This window comes from Acomys russatus, chromosome X (assembly GCF_903995435.1).
Source record: "Acomys russatus chromosome X, mAcoRus1.1, whole genome shotgun sequence".
NCBI classification, from domain to species: Eukaryota; Metazoa; Chordata; class Mammalia; order Rodentia; family Muridae; genus Acomys; species Acomys russatus.
The window spans coordinates 1,126,310-1,144,529 of NC_067169.1; the positions used below are offsets into that span (position 1 = coordinate 1,126,310).

Sequence of the window (18,220 nt, forward strand, 5' to 3'; positions counted from 1 at the left end):
AGAGAGAGAATATTTCACTATTGCTTTAGTAGCTAACATTAATTATTTTAACAAAATTTGGCAGAAGTGAGTTCAAGTAAGCTCCTGAACATAAGCCCCAAAAGACCTTGGAGCTCCGACATTCACTTTTGATATCAGCTTCCAGATATGCATGGGGCCATCTTAGATTTTCTAACCTTGGTAATCCCCAAACGGATAGCAACTTTAGGAGTGAGGCCTAGGAAAGCAACTGCCTCCACACCCCACAGAATTACAAACTACAAATGGCTACAATGTGAAGCTACTAATATTCAGCGCTGTTATGTGTAAGCAACAGCAAGGACACTCCCTAAAATATATTCATTGCCTAAAAGTGAGACTACTCTTGCTAAAAATGCACAACATCAGTCCTTGATGAAAACTCTCCAATAATGTCCCTTCCTATTTAAGACTAAAATAATCTTTATGTCTCATTTCAATGATCTTCTTTTGCCTATTCCTCACCATCACTGAGTGTGTTCAACATGCTTCATCCTCCAACACCTTTGCCTTTGCTCTTCCCCTTATAAGGAACACTTTCTCTATGAAGTCTATTCCCTCACTACCTTTGTATCTCTGCCTGCTTTCACTGTCCTATTTAAAACCACAAACTAAGGACTGGAACTACAGCTCAGTGACAGAGCCCTTGCCTAGCATGCACAAAGTCCTGCAAAGTCCCTAGAACCCACAAAATAAGACAAAATTTCAGGCCACTCTCCCAGCCTTCCTTTTACCCTGCCCTCCCTGCTTACCACCCCCAAGCCCTTACTATCAGCTGGTATCTTAGAGATTTTATTTGCTTGCTGAGTTTTCTTACTACCAAGGTAAGGTCCCCCCAAAGACAAGGATTCATGTCTGTGTTGTCTGCACCTTCCATCTAAGAAAGCTCACTGGGAAGATGAACCCCAGTGGTGGTGAACACAATTCTTCTGGAAAGGCAACTGGCAGGAGTATGGGAAGCCTCATTCTTATCTCAGGAATGAGTAAATGAATGGAATAAGCATAAACTGCAAGAACTCCTATTTCTCATAATTTTCTCTCAGAACCGGGAATCTGAACATTCCTTGATCACATATATTGCGATCGTTTTCACTGTCAGTTGACATGCACTAGGGGAAAGACTTGGCTACTCGGCCTACATGGTTCTGTTCTATGCAGCACTGTGTGTACTATTTACCACTCAATGGCACTGTCTCTGCTTGCATCTTCTTCACAGTCTGAATCCAGGAAGATGTCCTTGTAGATCCTCCCACATAGGCAAAACATGTCAGGAGCTGGGTGGTCACAGTTCTGCAGAACTTGGAGCATGACCTGAAGAGCCTTCTCACGGTCACCTGTGCTGTTTCTTCTGAAAGATATATTATGAGATTATAATCATCTAATTTAAGATATTTATGTATGTGCATTTGTTCTGCTCAGAGGATAAACACTCTGATTTCTTTTTTCCTTTTCAAGTGCAGCAACTACTTAAGAACTGTGCCAGAAAATCTCATACAAAAGTATAGTCAATTCCTTCCTTGATTTTATTCTTAATATATCAGGAGAAAACAGTATAAAAAAGAGACTTAAGAGTCATGTCAACCAAATGCAATGTATAAACTATGCCTGGATTCATAATCAGACAAATCCACTGTAAAAAAAAATGTAAGGGACTGGAGAGCTGGCTCAGTGCTCAAGTGTGCTTGCTGCTCTTACAGAGGACCCAGATCTTGTTACAGTACCCACATCAGTTAGCTCACCATTGCCTATTACCCCAGCTCCAAGGGATTTGACACTCTCTCCTGGCCTCTGCATGTACCATGGTATGCACACATATAATCAGGCAAAACACTTATATACATAGATAAAAATAAATAAATCTTTTAAAAAGTAAGTAAAACAACTGGAATATGAACACTGATATTAAGGAATTAGTATTAATTTTAGCTATGATAACATATCTATAATTATTTTATAAAAGTACCCTTAACCTTGGAATATCTAGAGGTGAACTGGAATGTCTTTAATTCATAATAAAGGCTAGCTTCTGAGTATAAGAAAGTGAAGGTTAAGGTAAAATAAAATTGCCTTTACAAATGTAATTATTCAAGCAAACAAAGGGTATATGGAGGTTCATTACAATGATGGTTTGCTTTGCATATCAACTTCAATATGATAATTGATGCCGAGACACTTGGTAAAAATATGGTTTCTGGGTGTCTGGGTGGGGCTAAGATTAGCATTTGAGTCAGTAGATTACTTAAAGACCTACTCCACCAACATGAGCTAGCACCACTAACACACTGAGGCCCAAGTAACCAAAAAGGTAAAATCTCTATCTTCTTCATTCCCTCCCTTTGAGGTCAGAAATTATCTTCTCCTGCCCTCAGACACTGAGGTTCCTAGTTATAGGTTTTCAGACTACAAGAATCACATATAGTGGCACCTCCAATTCTTAGGCCTTTGGACTCATTGAATTCTACCACTGGCTTTCTTGGGTCTCTGGCTTACAGACAGCCTATGATAGGGCTTCTCAACCCCTATAACCACATGAAATAATTTTAATGATAAATTTTTTCCAATTTCTATTCTTTCCATCTTTTTCAGACATGATCTCATTTTGTAGCCCTGGATGTTCCTGGAACTCAATGCACAGTTCTGAACTTGCAGTAATTCTTCTGCCTTTACCTCTCTAGTTCTGGTATAAGTATGTGCCACCATGCCAGGCTCTTAGATTTCTGTATTTTCTATTGGTCTATGGCTATGGAGATCTTTGTCTACAATCACAGTAGTCTCCACTTTTGAAATTTTATGTAAACATATAACAGGCAGGCAAGCATCCTGAGCTAACAATTCCACTTCTAGAATTTATAATATACAATCTCCCCAGCAAGGGTTGGAAAAGACATTTGTTATGACATTGCTTATAATAGTGAACAAATGAACTACAGAACTTTTTTTTTAATTAATTTATTATTATGTATATAGTGCTCTGTCTGCATGTACACCTGCAGGCCGGAAAAGGGCTCCAGATCTCATTATAGATGGTTGTGAGCCACCATGTGGTTGCTGGGAATTGAACTCAGAACCTTTGGTGGAGCAGACAGTGCGCTTAACCTCTAAGCCATCTCTCCAGCCCGCTTGAACAAATGGAGATGGTTGCAAATGTCTATTAATGGAATAAATGAACAGATAAATGTGTTGTTTAATAACCAAGTTTGTAATACTACTATGAAGCCCTTAGAAAGAAACAAATACATAAGTAATATTGTAGACTAATATCCATAATGTTGTATGGAAATGCTAATGAAAATAAAATTCTTGTTCTTTGGGGAAAAAAACCACTACTAGCATATATGTTCATGCATACAGATAGAAGCTTGGAAGGATATAAATTAAATTCTTTAGAAAACTCCTGTGATGGTTTATATAAACCAGTCCATTTATGCTTTGTTAATAACTAGTCTAGTGAATCTTTTAAATATTTTGTTGGGACATGTTACTCAGCCCAAGCTGAACTGAAACTCACTATGTAACCCCAAGCTGGCTTCAACCTCAGGCAATCCTCCTGGCCCAGCCTCCCAAATTCTGAGATTACATGTACCAACTACTACACCAAGCTTTATTTTAGTAAATCAATAAATCACATTTCTTAATTTCTTGATACTTTAATATCAGGCTTTATATTTTCTTTCCTAAAGATATAAACCTCAAAATCCTACTTCATCATCCAAGAAGACAGAACAGTACCTAAACAGTTTTGCTCAACTGGGGACCCACAATATAATTAAGCCCTAGAGAACATTACTACAGCATTTGCATGACTATTTTCTAAATTCTTCCAAAGATGGTACATGACTAGCCCCACCGAACATGCATGAGAGAAATTTATTATGTCATACAGTGGATGCCATAGGGCATTAGGGCTTAATTCTCTTGTTGGAAATCAACCCAGATTGAGAAAGGCTAATCTAGATACTTGGCACCCTTCTGGAAGCCTGTAATAATTAAGCCTGTTTTTACATTGTCTTTAAAAAATATTCCACCTTAGTCTTATTTTAATATATTCAGTTTCCCTCTCTTTGTCATAAAGTATCTAAACTAACTATACTACCAAACAGATTGCTTTTTGCATACTCTACCATGATGTTCTTTAATTATTAGAGCTAACAGATACCAAATCAACAAAAATCAAGTACCTGAAAAAATGAAAAGCCAAGAGATTTTCAGCTTAAAAGTCACTAAAGAGCTAATCCATTTAGTGGTTACTAATCAGCTTTCAAATACAATTATCATTTTCAGATACCAAGTATCTAGAAACAAGCCCTACAGATAAAAACTCCTGTGCTAATCAGTCAGGATATGAGTTTCTGACACTAAGGGCAGTTTACAATGAAGAGAAAGTAAAGATGATAGTGGGTCTTAACCTTATTAGATATACCTAGGGGTCTTTAAAAGTTCAGGGATCCAAGCCAGATGTGGTGGTACATACCTTTAATCCAGGGAGGCAGAGCCAGGTGGATACCTGTGAGTTGGAAGCTAGCCTGTCTCAAAAAACCAACCCCCCCAAAAGAAGTTCAGGGATCCAGGATGCACCTCAGACCAATTACATGTGAATCTCCAGAGATAAGTTTTGGAAACCCATACCTTTTATCCTGCATATTCTGATTCAGTGTGTCTGTATTACTGCTAAGTCTATGAGTCTATGGAACAATTCTCAAGTCTGATTATTTGATCTAGACATGCATTTGACTTACTGTGCATTTGATCTGTGAGTGCACCTAACAACTGTGGCTTATTTTTCATTCATTTAATTAGCAAGACATTGCATTTACCTGATTTTCTTTTACCATAGCTTGACTCCTACCTCTCTCTTTCATCTTTTAACAACGCATTTATCTCCAGAAACAAACCTTTGGCCTTTCTCTTCAGTATCTAATACAGTAGATCTGATGATACAATCTACTTATATTGTAAGTTTTTAAACCATTTTAACAACCATCAAATTTCTATTTCTGCCTCAAATCTTTATCCTAAACTCCAGATTTATATTTCTACTTGCCACATGAGCATGTCCTTTGCATGTCTAACACCTCAAATTCAATATATCTAAAATCATTTGATCATACTATCATACATGTCCTTCTCCATCTTGCTTAATGACTAGACCATTATTCTTGTTATTTAGGCTAAAAAAATAATGTTAGTTATGCTTGATACCCTCTAATACTATTTATTCAATAAGCAGATGCCACTGTTTTTTATTTCAAACCATATCTGAAATTAGTCCACTCCTCATTACTTCCACAGTTACCTCCACAGCCCAAGGCAGTGTCATTCCTCACCTTCTCCCTTACTCCGCTACAATCTATTCTTAACACAGAAGTCATCGATCCTGTAACAATTTTATGTCAGGTAACAGCTCTAATCTAACCTCTCCTGGGGCAAGTTGGGTGTAGTAATTATGACTAAAATCCCAACACTTTGCAGGCTAAAGCAGGAGTAGTATTATATATCTGGAGCCTGGGGTACACAGTGAGACTTTGTCGTCAACAACAACAACAACAACAAAAACGACAATGACCACTATAACAGCAACAACAGGGACTCTTAGCTTCGATGAAGTATCATTTTCTAAAATTTCTTCAATACTTTCCAAGATCTCGCAGCTATTTTTTTCTCCAATCTCATTTCTTACCATCTAACACTCACTATCATCTATACTGCTCCAACTGTGCAAGCCTTCTTACAGGTCCCTGTGCTGGTCTCTCTACCTATAACCTTTCTCTCCATGTATTTACATGACATGGCCCTTGATTACTTTCTGACTTTGCTCCATATCACCTCCTAATGAGTAAAGTGTTCTCTGATGAGACAACTATCCTTTCTAGAACATTGTCTTGCAGCTGCTGTAAACATAATAGAAGACTTTTAGGATGCACACGCATGCAAACAGTCCTGTGGTGGGAAGTCATAATGAGGTCAATTCCAGAACTATGACAATTTTCACACTTGCTTCTCTGGTCTAAGTAGATGACTGAAGAAAAGAGCCTTTGATAGTAAAGACAAGGAGTAAGTCAGCTATTTTTTAGGGGGAAAAAAAGTAGTAGATGACAGGAGAAAATGCAATCTAGAACCATCCCTAAGCAAAACAAAATCACTCATCCTAACAATTCTCCTGCTCCATCCCAACCCTCTGATTTTAGTCTAGAAAGCTACAAGGAAGGAGAAAGTCAGAAATGGAAAGCTATCACATGCATTAATCATAGCACTTGGATTCAAGGCCCTACAAGATCTGAATCCAAAGATATCAGAAACAATAGTCTCTGGCCCTTCCTGCACAAATATTGACAAGACAGAAAAGGTAGCAGAGGAACAGGAGGTGGGGGGTTGGGCTAATCAGAGTTGAAGTGAATCCAATTAAAAATGCAATCCACTTTCAATCCAGCTATTCTCGAGAACCATAAAAAAAGCCATAAATGCTAATCACCAGGCCTAGGCAAAGCCTCTACTACTCACAGTAACAAACAAAATAAAACCATACTTTAGACCCAGGTCTTTTAGGTATAATGTGTGGGGAATATAGTAAAATTGTGAGATATGTAAAGATGTTGAAAAATATAATCCAATAATTGAGATACAACATAACCAACTGGACTGACCAGAGATGATTTTACTCAAAGTAACAAGAACTTGGGAGGGGTGCATGTGCCTCTATTCTAGTTCTCTCCAGGTAAAGGGTGGCAGCAGCTTCCTACAACTGCTACTTTCTAGGGTGCCTCCTGATTTTCTGATTTCCTCAACTCTTTCATTACCTGTGCAGCCAATTTCCTGTGTTCAGTTTCTTCTACTTTAAATACATAGGGTATTTCTGTTTCCTGATTGGGCTCTGACAGATACACATCTGCCACAGGAAAGCAAGTGCCCTCCCCTGGCCAGATGCCTCATATTTGCATACGAGAAGGGAACAATTAGAGACAACCTGTGTTCTCATGCTAACAATGACCACAGCCAAAAGAAACACAACCCAAAATAGTTGTTTCCTACTCTACAAGTGGGTCCAAGTTATATTTCAGGGCAGAAGCATTCCTGCCATGCTCCCAGCCTTCAGGGGGGTCACAAAAACTATATGATGGCTCTGTAGTGACTAGAAGACCGTGCAACAGAGCTGGACATTTTGCACACTGGCTCTCCAACTTGCACAAAGACAGCTGGATCTGAAGCACATTCCTGTCTTGATCCTGTCCTGTAACATTATTAACAGAGATCTTCACAATGGATCTAGTTACATTTCCATTCCTTATCTACAAGTTATAGCAGGCTCATCGCTGCTTATTTCCCCTTTTGTCTGATCACCCAGACTCCACTTCCCAGCTTCTCTTGCATTTAGATAGGATTTAATTTTGATGAATGAACATATTAAGTAAGGAGTAACAAACATCAATTCCTCACCAGGCTCATACAAGACTCCATACAATGACTGATGAGTAAAAAGAACCAAAATGTCTACCGACAGATGAAATTATAAATAAAATATTGTTTATGGAATGCTTATAGCAACAAAATTAAGTACGGACACATTCTACAACACAAATGTTCAAAATATTATGCCACATGACAAAAGCCACACACAAAACAACACATATTTTAGCATTCTATTTATAGGGAATGGTCAAGACAGGCAAAGCCATAGACAGGGAAAAAAATGGTGAGGGAATTAGAAGTAATTATGAATGGGTTGCCAGAACAGATTAATAGTGAATAGGGAGGAAGCCTGGAGAAAAAAAGAAAGGGAAGTGACTGGTAATGGATAGACTTATTCAGGGTTAATGATGCAAATGCTCTAAAATTAATTGTGGTTGTGATTGTACAACTCTGTAAATATGCTAAAATTCACTGACTTGGCTACTTTAATTGGGTGAATTGCATGGTATGTATGAGCTGAAACAAAACACACAGCTCTTCCCTTGCAATTTACTATGTTCTTCATTTTTTTTAAAATCACTTGGCCAAAAGGAGATCTGACAGTCTATGAAAGGATAGAGCCTTGAGATGGATAGAGACTAGGTTGTCAAGCAATAACCTGAAGAAGGACTGTCCAAGCAGAATACATCTATATTTGCATGTTGCAAGAAGGAATAGAAATTTTCATCACTTTAAGCCACTGACTCTGTGGGTTGTTTCTTTGTTTTTCAAGACAGGGTTTCTCTGTGTATCCTTGGCTTTCCTAGACTCCCTTTGTAGACCAGGCTGGCCTCGAATTCACAGCGATCCACCTGCTTCTGCCTCCTGAGTGCTGGGACTAAAGGCATGTGCCACCATGCATGGCTGTGGGCTGTTTCTTACAGCACTTACCTTACCCTGGTGAGTACAAAAGTCAACAATAATAAGGAGGCAGGTGTTTACCTGGTCAAGAGGATAAACTCTCCTCCGAGTCTATCAAATTGTCCTTTTAGAAAATACTTGGGGTCCCTGACTAGGAAGACTTCCACCAACACTGACACTGACCTAAGCTAGGTAAACCTCCCTTCTTCCACATCCCCTGTTTTGGGTCCTAATTCCAGGGATAAATTATGTGTGGAGGTTTGGATGAAAAATGGCCCCCACACGCTCTGAATACCTAGTCCCCTCTTGGTGGTGCTATTTGGGAGAGGTTATGGAACCTACAGGAGCCTTGCTGTGAGCAAGTATGTCACTGGGGACAGGCCTGGAGAGTTTAGTCTCCTCACATTTGAAGTTCACTCTCTCTGCTGTGAGAACATGGATGGAATTTGGATCTCTCAGCTTTCTACCACCAGGCCTGCCACTTGCTTCCATGTTTCCCCCACCATCATGGACTCTCCCTCTGGAATTGTAAGCCAAAAGAAACCATTTCTTTTACAAGTCCCATTTGGTCATGCTGTTTTATCATAGCAGCAAAAGTAAATAACATATTATGTAGATGGTGGTATTACCAGTAATCTTTAAATATTTTTCTCTATATAATGAATATAACAGAAATATTTCATGCATATAGTAAATAAGGATGACATGAAAAATTTGACTTTTACTGCCAAACCCTGAAAATAACTATAGCATTCATACATTCATTATATATGGATCTTTTCCAACTCTATACTTCAGTAAACCTTGTGGCCATTAGTTAATTTACTCTATTCAACGAGTAAGGATTAAACACTTGCATATAGGTAGCACAGTGATCTTAGGCACTGGGTATACAATGGCCTAGTATATACTATAGCATGGTCCCTCTTCAGATTTAGAGTCTAGCAGGAGAGATGGTATGTATTAGACAAATACACATAGAGATGTATTACTTTCAGATTTAGTAGCAGCCTTTCAGAAAGGGATGTTTAAACTAGATACCAAAGGATGTCCCCAGTCAAGTAAGACATGTGGGAGAGAACATTCTCAGTAGAGGCATAGCATGTGGAAGCATCCGCAGGTATCAATAACCTGTTGAACCTCACATGGAAGACCAGCTAGAAAGAGGTGAGCCAGAGGTAGAACCAGACTACATGGAGGTATATTTAGTACTCTTCTGAAAAGTTTCTGAAAAGAAACCAAGTCTAACCAAGAGACACCTATCCAGAGGAACTCAGAAGTTTTTGTTCAAATTTCACATTTTATTCTATATGGCTTTTCAAAGCTTAGCTCCTTCCAAGATGTGTTTCCCTAAATACCCAAGGGGCAGCTAGTTCAGTGTAGGATGAACCACCCATTTGGCATTCCTTACATCTCCACAAATACAAGAAAGTTACATATGGGCAGTTGGATCTTTCATGTTTTCAAATTCATTTTTTTGTGAATTCTGGCTATTCAGTTAAAAATCCCATAAAAGGCTGACTGCTAGGTACTCACAACTTACTTTCATCTGATTTTCTAGGCAACTCTTCTTTTTTTCAAACCAGGGTTTCCCTGTGTAGCCTTGGATTTCCTAGACTTGCTTTGTAGACCATGCTGGCTTCAAACTCACAACAATCTGACTGCCTCTGCCTCACAAGTGCTGGGATTAAAGGCATGCGCCACCACGCCTCGTGTTAACTCTTCTTAAAAGCACAAAATTGCATTATTTCTAAAGTAAAATATGGTAGCCATTTTATTAAGGGTGCTACATGAGACCTAATTTAATTCTTTGGTAAGAGTGACTAACAAGCTATTTAAATTCTTTTAAGTTTTTGGGTTTGAGAGATAGCTCAGGGTTCTGTTCTTCCAGAGCATCTGGGTTCAATTCCCAGCACCCACAGGCTGACTTACAATCACCCATAACATCAATTCCAGGTAATTCAATGCTCTGTTCTGACCTATATATGCATCAGGCATTCATAAGGTACACAGACATACATGTAGGCAAAACATCCATTCACATAAAATAAAATTATTTTAAAAGACTCATTAAAATATAAAAATTTAACAACTTTTGACAGTTGCATATAATATATATTACATATGCCTATATAATACAATGAATTGATTCATACTCATTCCCATGATCCTCTACCATCACTCCTTTCTTTCCCTCTGAATCCTTAGTTGTCCACTGATGTTTTACTAAATAGCACACTGTCAAACTGCCTTCAAATATTTATGTTTAATAAATATTGATTAGTGCTACACTCAAATCTTTATCAGACAAGCTTATTTCAAAGGGTAGTGGTTAGTGGATAGAACTGCAACTGTCCAAAGTATTTGAGAATAAGTGAATTTAAGTACTTAGCCATAGATGGATGGCTATATCAATCTTCACCCAAGGGAGCATCTCAGAAGAGCAGGGTGGAAAGAATTTAACAGCTGGAAGGGGTGCTGTGAAGTGCTGTCCTCTGGACATGACATGGCTATTATATACATGAACTCACAGCAGCTGTGGTTACCAGAATAAGTCCTGCAGAAGATCAAGCCAGATACAAATTTCAACATGATGTGTTGGAGGGCTGGGGGCTATTGGCAGATTACATCCCTTGGTGAATGAAAAGTCACTTTTGGGGAGTAGGGTGGTCACTGAAAGATAGCCTATGCCCCAGTCAATAACCACACACCCATGCACATATGGACAACACAAATTGGACTAAGTATCAAAAGAAGATTAATCAAAAAGGAGGATATAAATTTCAGAAGCATGTGTTTAGGGGGAACTTTCAGAGAGGAGTAGGGGATGGATATGACCAAAATATATTCTATCCAGGCATGGAAATTCTAAAGAATAAATTTAAAATATTAATTTAAAAAGTAATTTGCCCATTCTAGAAGGCCCTTTGATAGTATTTCATTTGGATCAATGACAGAGCCAACAATCTCCATCTGTTCATAAACAAGGGAAATTGCGGTGGTTTTCTCATTATAGTGATTCTCCTAAGTTGCTCTTAGGAGAAACTCCATGTATGTGTGCATAATCCAGAGATGCACCACTAAAAGCTTTCTGGGTACTCATTTATCAGAGAGTCAAACAAACATTTTTTTTGAGATGGGGTTTTTCTATGTTGCTTAGGCAGTCTCAATCTCCTAGGCTCATAAGTTTCACTTGCCTCAGCATTTCAGTAGCTGGGACAACAGGTCTGTGACAATTCACCCAGGTTAAAGCCACTTTTGAAAAGATAAATATTACATCCTAGCAAATAAAAAATCATCACTTGAGATAGGGGGGAACAAGTAGGGAGAACTGAAAGGGTAAGAGGGAGGCTGATATGTGGAAATGATGTAAATACAATACTTATATAAGAAATTCTCAAAAATAAAAATAAATTAAAAAAGAACACAGATAGACAACACTTTTTACTTTTAATGTTAAAATTTAACTTTTAGAGTTAAAATTTATCTTAGAAATGTAAAATATCAGCTATCGTATTAAAATTTAATAGTTTAGCAATATTATATACAGAGCAGCTAACCTAGATATTGAATGTTCATTGGTATTGTATCTCCTGTAATTCTCACCATGCAAAGGAAAACTGTCAGAGATATTTGAGCACCAATAATCTATCATTTTACATGTACTAAAGCCTTAATGATATTTGGTATTTCCATACTAAGACTATTCCTAAAAACTAAATTCATAGTCATTAGTCTGACAATGATCTACAATGTATATTATCCAGAGGCATCCTAGCCAATGAAGTTTTTATGCCCTGTTACTTCAGTCACCCTAAGTATTACAGAAATGAAATAACTGTTTAAGAAAAAAAGTCTTGGAGATCCAAGATGGCTGCACCCAACACACATGATGTCTAAGACCACAGTAACTACAGAGTGAGCTAGAAGCCATGCTGCATACTCCAAAACACCAGCATCTGTGTTTCTCAGGTGAGAAGAGAGGCAGCAGGTACCAGGAATGAGCTCTGACCACTTGACTCCCGGAATCCATGGAAATAGTCTCAGCTTCTGGTTCACAGCTCTACCTGTCTCCCTTGAGGAACATACAGGATCTCACTCTAAGATGGTGGTGCACAGCAGCTTGAGCTCAGAGACCACAAAGTGAAATGTACAGTGGCAGGGCTGCTGACTCTGGAAGTTCCCTGAGAGATAGGAGGGCTTCTGGGTCCTGCCAGTCCTCAGGATCACACAGGCTAGATAATCCCACTCCAATCCCCTGCCTGTGGATCTAACTGGGACAACAGCCACCTGAGGAGAATGGCGGGCTATAGAACATTTCACCCCAAAACAAAAGAATATACATTCTTCTCAGAACCTCATAGAATCTTCTCCAAAATTGACCATATACTTGGTCACAAAGCAAGCCTCAACAGATACAAGAAAACTAAAATAATACCTTGTATCTTATCAGACCTCCATGGATTAAAGCTGGACCTCAACAACAGAAATAAGAGAAAATCTACAAACTCTTGGAAACTGAACAACTCAATGACAACTGTGTCAGTGAAGAAATAAATAAACAAATTAAAGACTTTCTAGAAATCAATGTAAATGAAGGCACATCATACACAAACTTATGGGACACAATGAAAGCAGTGCTAAGGGGAAAGTTCACAGCACTAAACGCTCTCATAAAGAACTTGGAGAGTTCTCATACTAGCAATTTAAAATCACACCTAAAAGCTCTAAAACAAAAGGATGCAAATACACTCAAGAGTGGCAAGAAATAATCAAAATCAGGGCTGAAATCAGTAATTTAGAACCAAAGAGAACAATACAAAGAATTAATGAAACCAAGAGCTGGTTCTTTGAGAAAATCATCAAGATAGACAGACCCTTAGTGAAACTAAGTAAAAGACTGAGAGACATTATCCAAATGAACAAAACCAAAAATGAAAGACACTGAGGAAATACTAAGAATCATTAGGTCTTACTTCAAAGGCCTGTATTCCACAAAATTGATAAAACTTAAGGAAATGGATGACTTTCATGATAGATTTAAGTTACCAAAGTTAAATCAAGACAGGCCAACAGTTTTAAACAGTCCTATAACCCTTAAGGAAATAGAAGCAGTAATCAAAAGTCTCCCCCCCACAAAAAAAAACCCAGGGCAGCTTTATTCATAACATCCCAGGAACTGGAAACAATCTAGATATTCTTCAGCTGAAGAGTGGATAAAGAAAATATGGTGCACAGAAAGCTACTCAGCTAATAAAAATAAGGAAATCATAAAAATTTCAGGCAAATACAAGAATCATCCTGAGCAAGGTAACCTAGACTCAGAAAGACACACATGGTATATACTCACTTATTAGAAGATATCAGCCATATATTACAGGATAATCATACAATTCACAGAACCAAAGAAGCTAAGTAACAAGGAAGGCCCAAGGTGGGGCCCCTTGAATCTCACTCAGGTGGGGAAATAGACAGTGGAGGTGGAAGTAGCAGAAGGAACTGGATAGGAGCGAGTGTTGAGTATCAGGAGGGAAATGAAGGGGCAGGGAAATCAGATATAGGGAGATTGGGGGAGAAGAGGTTAGAGATCTTGGAGAGAAAAGGGTAGTGCACGCCTTTAATCCCAGTACTCAGGAGGCAGAGGCAGGCAGATCCTTGTAAATTCAAGGTCAGCCTGGTGTACAAAGTGAGTCCAGGACAGCCAGAGCTACACAGAGAAACACTGTCTCACACCCCCTCCATCGCAAAAAGGGAAACTGAAGGTGGGGACATCACTGAGACAAGCTGGAGACCTTGACAGGGAGGATATGAGGAGGATATGTCTTTAGGTGAGCCTCCCAGCAGTGAGGACAAGCTGAGGAGGCTACCTTCTAGCCAGGCAGGACAGAGTAGTGGTAGGAGGGGAACACCAATCTACCTACAAAACCTTTGACCTAAAATTTACCCTGCCTAGAAGGTATGCAGAGATAAAGATAAAACAGAGACTGAGGGAATGACCAACTAATGCCTGTCCCAACCTGAGACTCGCCCCATGGGAGAATGCCAACCCCTGACAACCATTAATGATATTCTGCTATGTTTATATATTGGAGCTTAACTTAACAGTCCTCTGAGGGGCCCCACCCAGCAGCTGATCAATCAGATGCTGAGACTCACAGTCAAGCCATTAGGCGGAGCTTGGGAGTCCTGTAAGAGTGAGGAGGAAGGATAGAAGGACCTATAGGGGACAAGGATGCCAGAAGACTAGCAGAGTCAACCAACCTAGACCCTAGACCCATGAGGGCCTACAGAGATGGAAGCACCAACCAAAGAGCTTGCATGGACTGAACCTAGGTCCCCTACACATATGTAACCAATGGGCAGTTTGATCTTCATGTGGGTCCCCCAGTAATTTGAGTGAATGCTGTCTCTGACATGGACTCTGTTACCTGCTTTCGACACTTCACTCTAATGGGGCTGCCTTGCCTGGCCTCAGTGAATAAAAAGAAGCTCAGTCCTTATGCAACTTGATGTGCTGGGGTGGGTTGGTCGGGGGGGTCCTCCCTTTTCTGAGGATAAAGGAAGGGGGTAGAGCGAAGAGGATAGAAGAAAGGGACTGGGAGGAGAGGAGAGAGGGGGCTACAATAAGGATGTAAAGTGAATGTGTAAGTTTTTTAAAAAGAAAGAAAAATTCTTCAATAGAGTGCAACATTAAAACTTCTTGTAATAGACCTCATTCATGTAAACATTTTAGATGTTTCTGGTTTGTTCTGCAGAGCAGAATAAGATACTATGATAACCTAAAATGAAATAACTCGCATAATTCTGTGAAAAACAATGTAGGAAGAAGTGTATTTTAAAAACACTGATGAAAATAGGAGGCACTAATGATATAAAATCAATTCTAATAACAGTAGGGGTAACAGACACACAAAGTCCTGTCCTTATCCTACCAGTACTCGTCCCCAAACAGATTTGACAAAGCCTACTATCTGCTGTTACTATGGACTTCCAGAATAGTCTGCAACCAATGATGGGTGGAATTTGGTAGGTAAGCTGCCAGTTTCCCCTCCTTTAGGCAAGATAACAATGTGCTTTGTTCTAATTAGAATAGAGGTGCTGGGTTAAATTCCTAGCACCCAAATGACAGCTCACAACCAACTGTAGTTGGTTACAGGGGATCTGACACTCTTACACGGACATACATGCAAACAAAACACCAACGCACAGACATAAAAATAAAATAAAAACACAAAAAGAAAGATGTGTTAACACAAAGTCTGCTATATCGGACTCTAACAGGAAAAAAAAAACTTAATGCACTAGAGAAAATGAGAAGGCATTTTCCCAAAAAATATACAAGAGAAAAACATACACATAAAAACATATTTTAAATCTCATTAGAAAGATTGGTGCTAAGTAGTGAAGACAACTGCTCTTCAAAGGTCCTTTACTGATTTTATTTAATTCTTTCATGGCTATAGTTTCTTTGACAGAAAAAATAGTAACAACATTAAATGTTCTTTGGGGCAAGCAATAGTTGCTTTTGATATATGAACACCTTTTTTAATACTACAAATATTTTTTCTTGTCTACTTTGAACAATCATAATTCCTACATGCTAAGCCACTAAGTCACATGCCACCTACCATGTTAACACAGCAACAATTTTATATGCCACCAGTTTAACTCTCAATTTGACTTAAGAAGTATAAATGGGGGAATAAATGAAGGCAGAACAACTTTAGTGAACTTCCTTCCAGTTGTTATGGGATATAACAGGATACCTCATTTACTGCTCATTACAGGCATCATCAATCCAGTTTACAGATGAGCAAACTGATTTTACTTTGTCAATGCACTGCAATTCAAATGTCAAAGTAAGTTCTCTTTCTACATTTTGAAAAGCCTCCCTATAGAGCAGTGCATTCAATCGATTAGCTGGCTCTTGTTTCCCGTGGGCCATTTGCCAATGTCTAGAGACATTTTAAATTGTTACATTTATACGGTGGATTTCGTTGATGGATTTTCATATATTGAGCCCACTGTATCCCTAGTGAAGCCTATTTGATCATGGTGGATGATGTTTTTGATGTGTTCTAGGATTCAATTTGTGAGTATTTTTGCATCAATATTCATAAGGGAGACTGGTCTGAAATTCTCTTTCTTTGTTGAGTGTTTGTGTGGTTTAGGTATCAAGGTAACTGAGGCTCCATAGAATGAGTTTGGCAGTGTTCCCTGTGTTTCAATTTTATGGAATAGTTTAAGGAGTATTGATAGTAGCTATTCATTGAAAGTCTGATGGAATTCTGTGCTGAAACCATATGGCCCAGCAGGTTTTGTTTTTTGTTTTGGTTGGGAAACTTCTAATGACTCCTTCTATTTCCTAGGGGTTATAGGACTATTTAAACGGTTTACCTGATCTTGATTCAATTTTAGTAAGTGGAATCTATCAAGAAAATTTGTCCATTTCATTTAGATTTCCAAATTTTGTGGAATACAGGATTTTGAAGTAAGACCTAATGGTACTTTGGATTTCCTCAGTGTCTGTTTTAATGTTCCCCCATTTAATTGCTGATTTTGTTGATTTGAATACTGTCTCTCTGTCTTTTAGTTTGGCTAAGGGTTTGGCAACATAATTCCTAGGCATATACCATAAAGATGTTCCACCATACCACAAGGTCACTTGCTCAACTATGTTCATAGCAGCTTTGTTCATTATAGCCAGAAACTGAAAACAACCTAGATGTCCTTCAACCCAAGAATGGATAAAGAAACTGTGGTAAATTTACACAATGGAATACTACTCAGCTATTAAAAAACAAGGAAATCATGAAATTTGCAGGCAAATGGATGGAACAAGAAGAGATCCAGACCCAGAAAGACACATAGGGTTTGTACTCATGTATAGGTGGATATTAGCCATAAAATAAAGGATAACCAAGCTAAAAATCTACAGACCTAAAGAAGCCCCAGGGAGGATGCTTGAATATCACTCAGAAAATAAACTAAAACAGGCCTTGTAAGTTGGTGGAAGGAGGGAACTGGGTAGGAGAGGGGATGGGGAGGTGAGCAGAGGTAGGGACTAGGAATAGGGAAAGGTGGAAGGGAAGAAGGCCAGGTGAGAGAAAGGAAATCAGAGGTGAGAGGATTTCTGGGACATGCCAGAGACTTGGGATAGGCTCCAATAGACCCAGGAAGACTATGGGAGCCACCCTAGCTGAGACTCCTAGCAGTAGAGAATAGGGAGCCTGAAGTGGCCACCTCCTATAGCCAGGCAGGACTTCCAGTGGAGGGATAAGGAGACCAATCCACCAACAAAACCTTTGAGACAAAATCTGCACTTGCCTACAAGATATGCAGGGACAAAGATGGGGCAAAGACTGAGGGAATGGCCAACGAAAGCCTGGCCCTATTTGAGACCCACTCCATGGGAGAGAACCAATCCCTGGCACTACTAGTGTTACTCTGCTATGTTTGTAGACAGGAGCCTAGCATAACTCCTCTTAGCAGCTGATGGAAACAGATGCAGAGACCCACAGACAAACAATAGACAGAGCTCAGGGAGTGCTGTGGAAGAGGTAGGGGAATGATGGAGAGAGCAGGAGGGGATCAAGGACACCACAAGAAGATCTACAGAGGAAACTAACCTGGGCCAATGGAGGCTCACAGAGACTGAATCACCATCCAAAGAGCATGCATGGGCTGGGCCTAGACTTCCTACACATATGTAGCAGATGCGCAGCAGCTTGGGCTTCATTTGAGTCCCTCAGCAACTGGCCTTTTTGGACTCTGAGGCCTATCTTTGGATCCTATTCCCCTAACTGGGCTACCTTGTCTGGCTTCAGTGGGAAAGGATGCTCTTAATCCTGCAGCAGCTTACTGTGCCAGGAAGGGTTGGTTAACCCTTTTCTCTAGG

The 18,220-nt window shown here is 39.3% G+C and overlaps 1 protein-coding gene across 1 annotated transcript in view; it reads right to left on the bottom strand.

Moving 5' to 3' along the window:
• Map3k15 (mitogen-activated protein kinase kinase kinase 15) overlaps positions 1–18,220 on the bottom strand; it is a 152,111-nt gene that overhangs the window by 62,504 nt on the left and 71,387 nt on the right. The window contains exon 8 of the mRNA XM_051140967.1: positions 1,196–1,366. Within this exon, the coding sequence (XP_050996924.1) occupies positions 1,196–1,366 (171 nt within the window). The remainder of the gene's footprint in view (positions 1–1,195; positions 1,367–18,220) is intronic.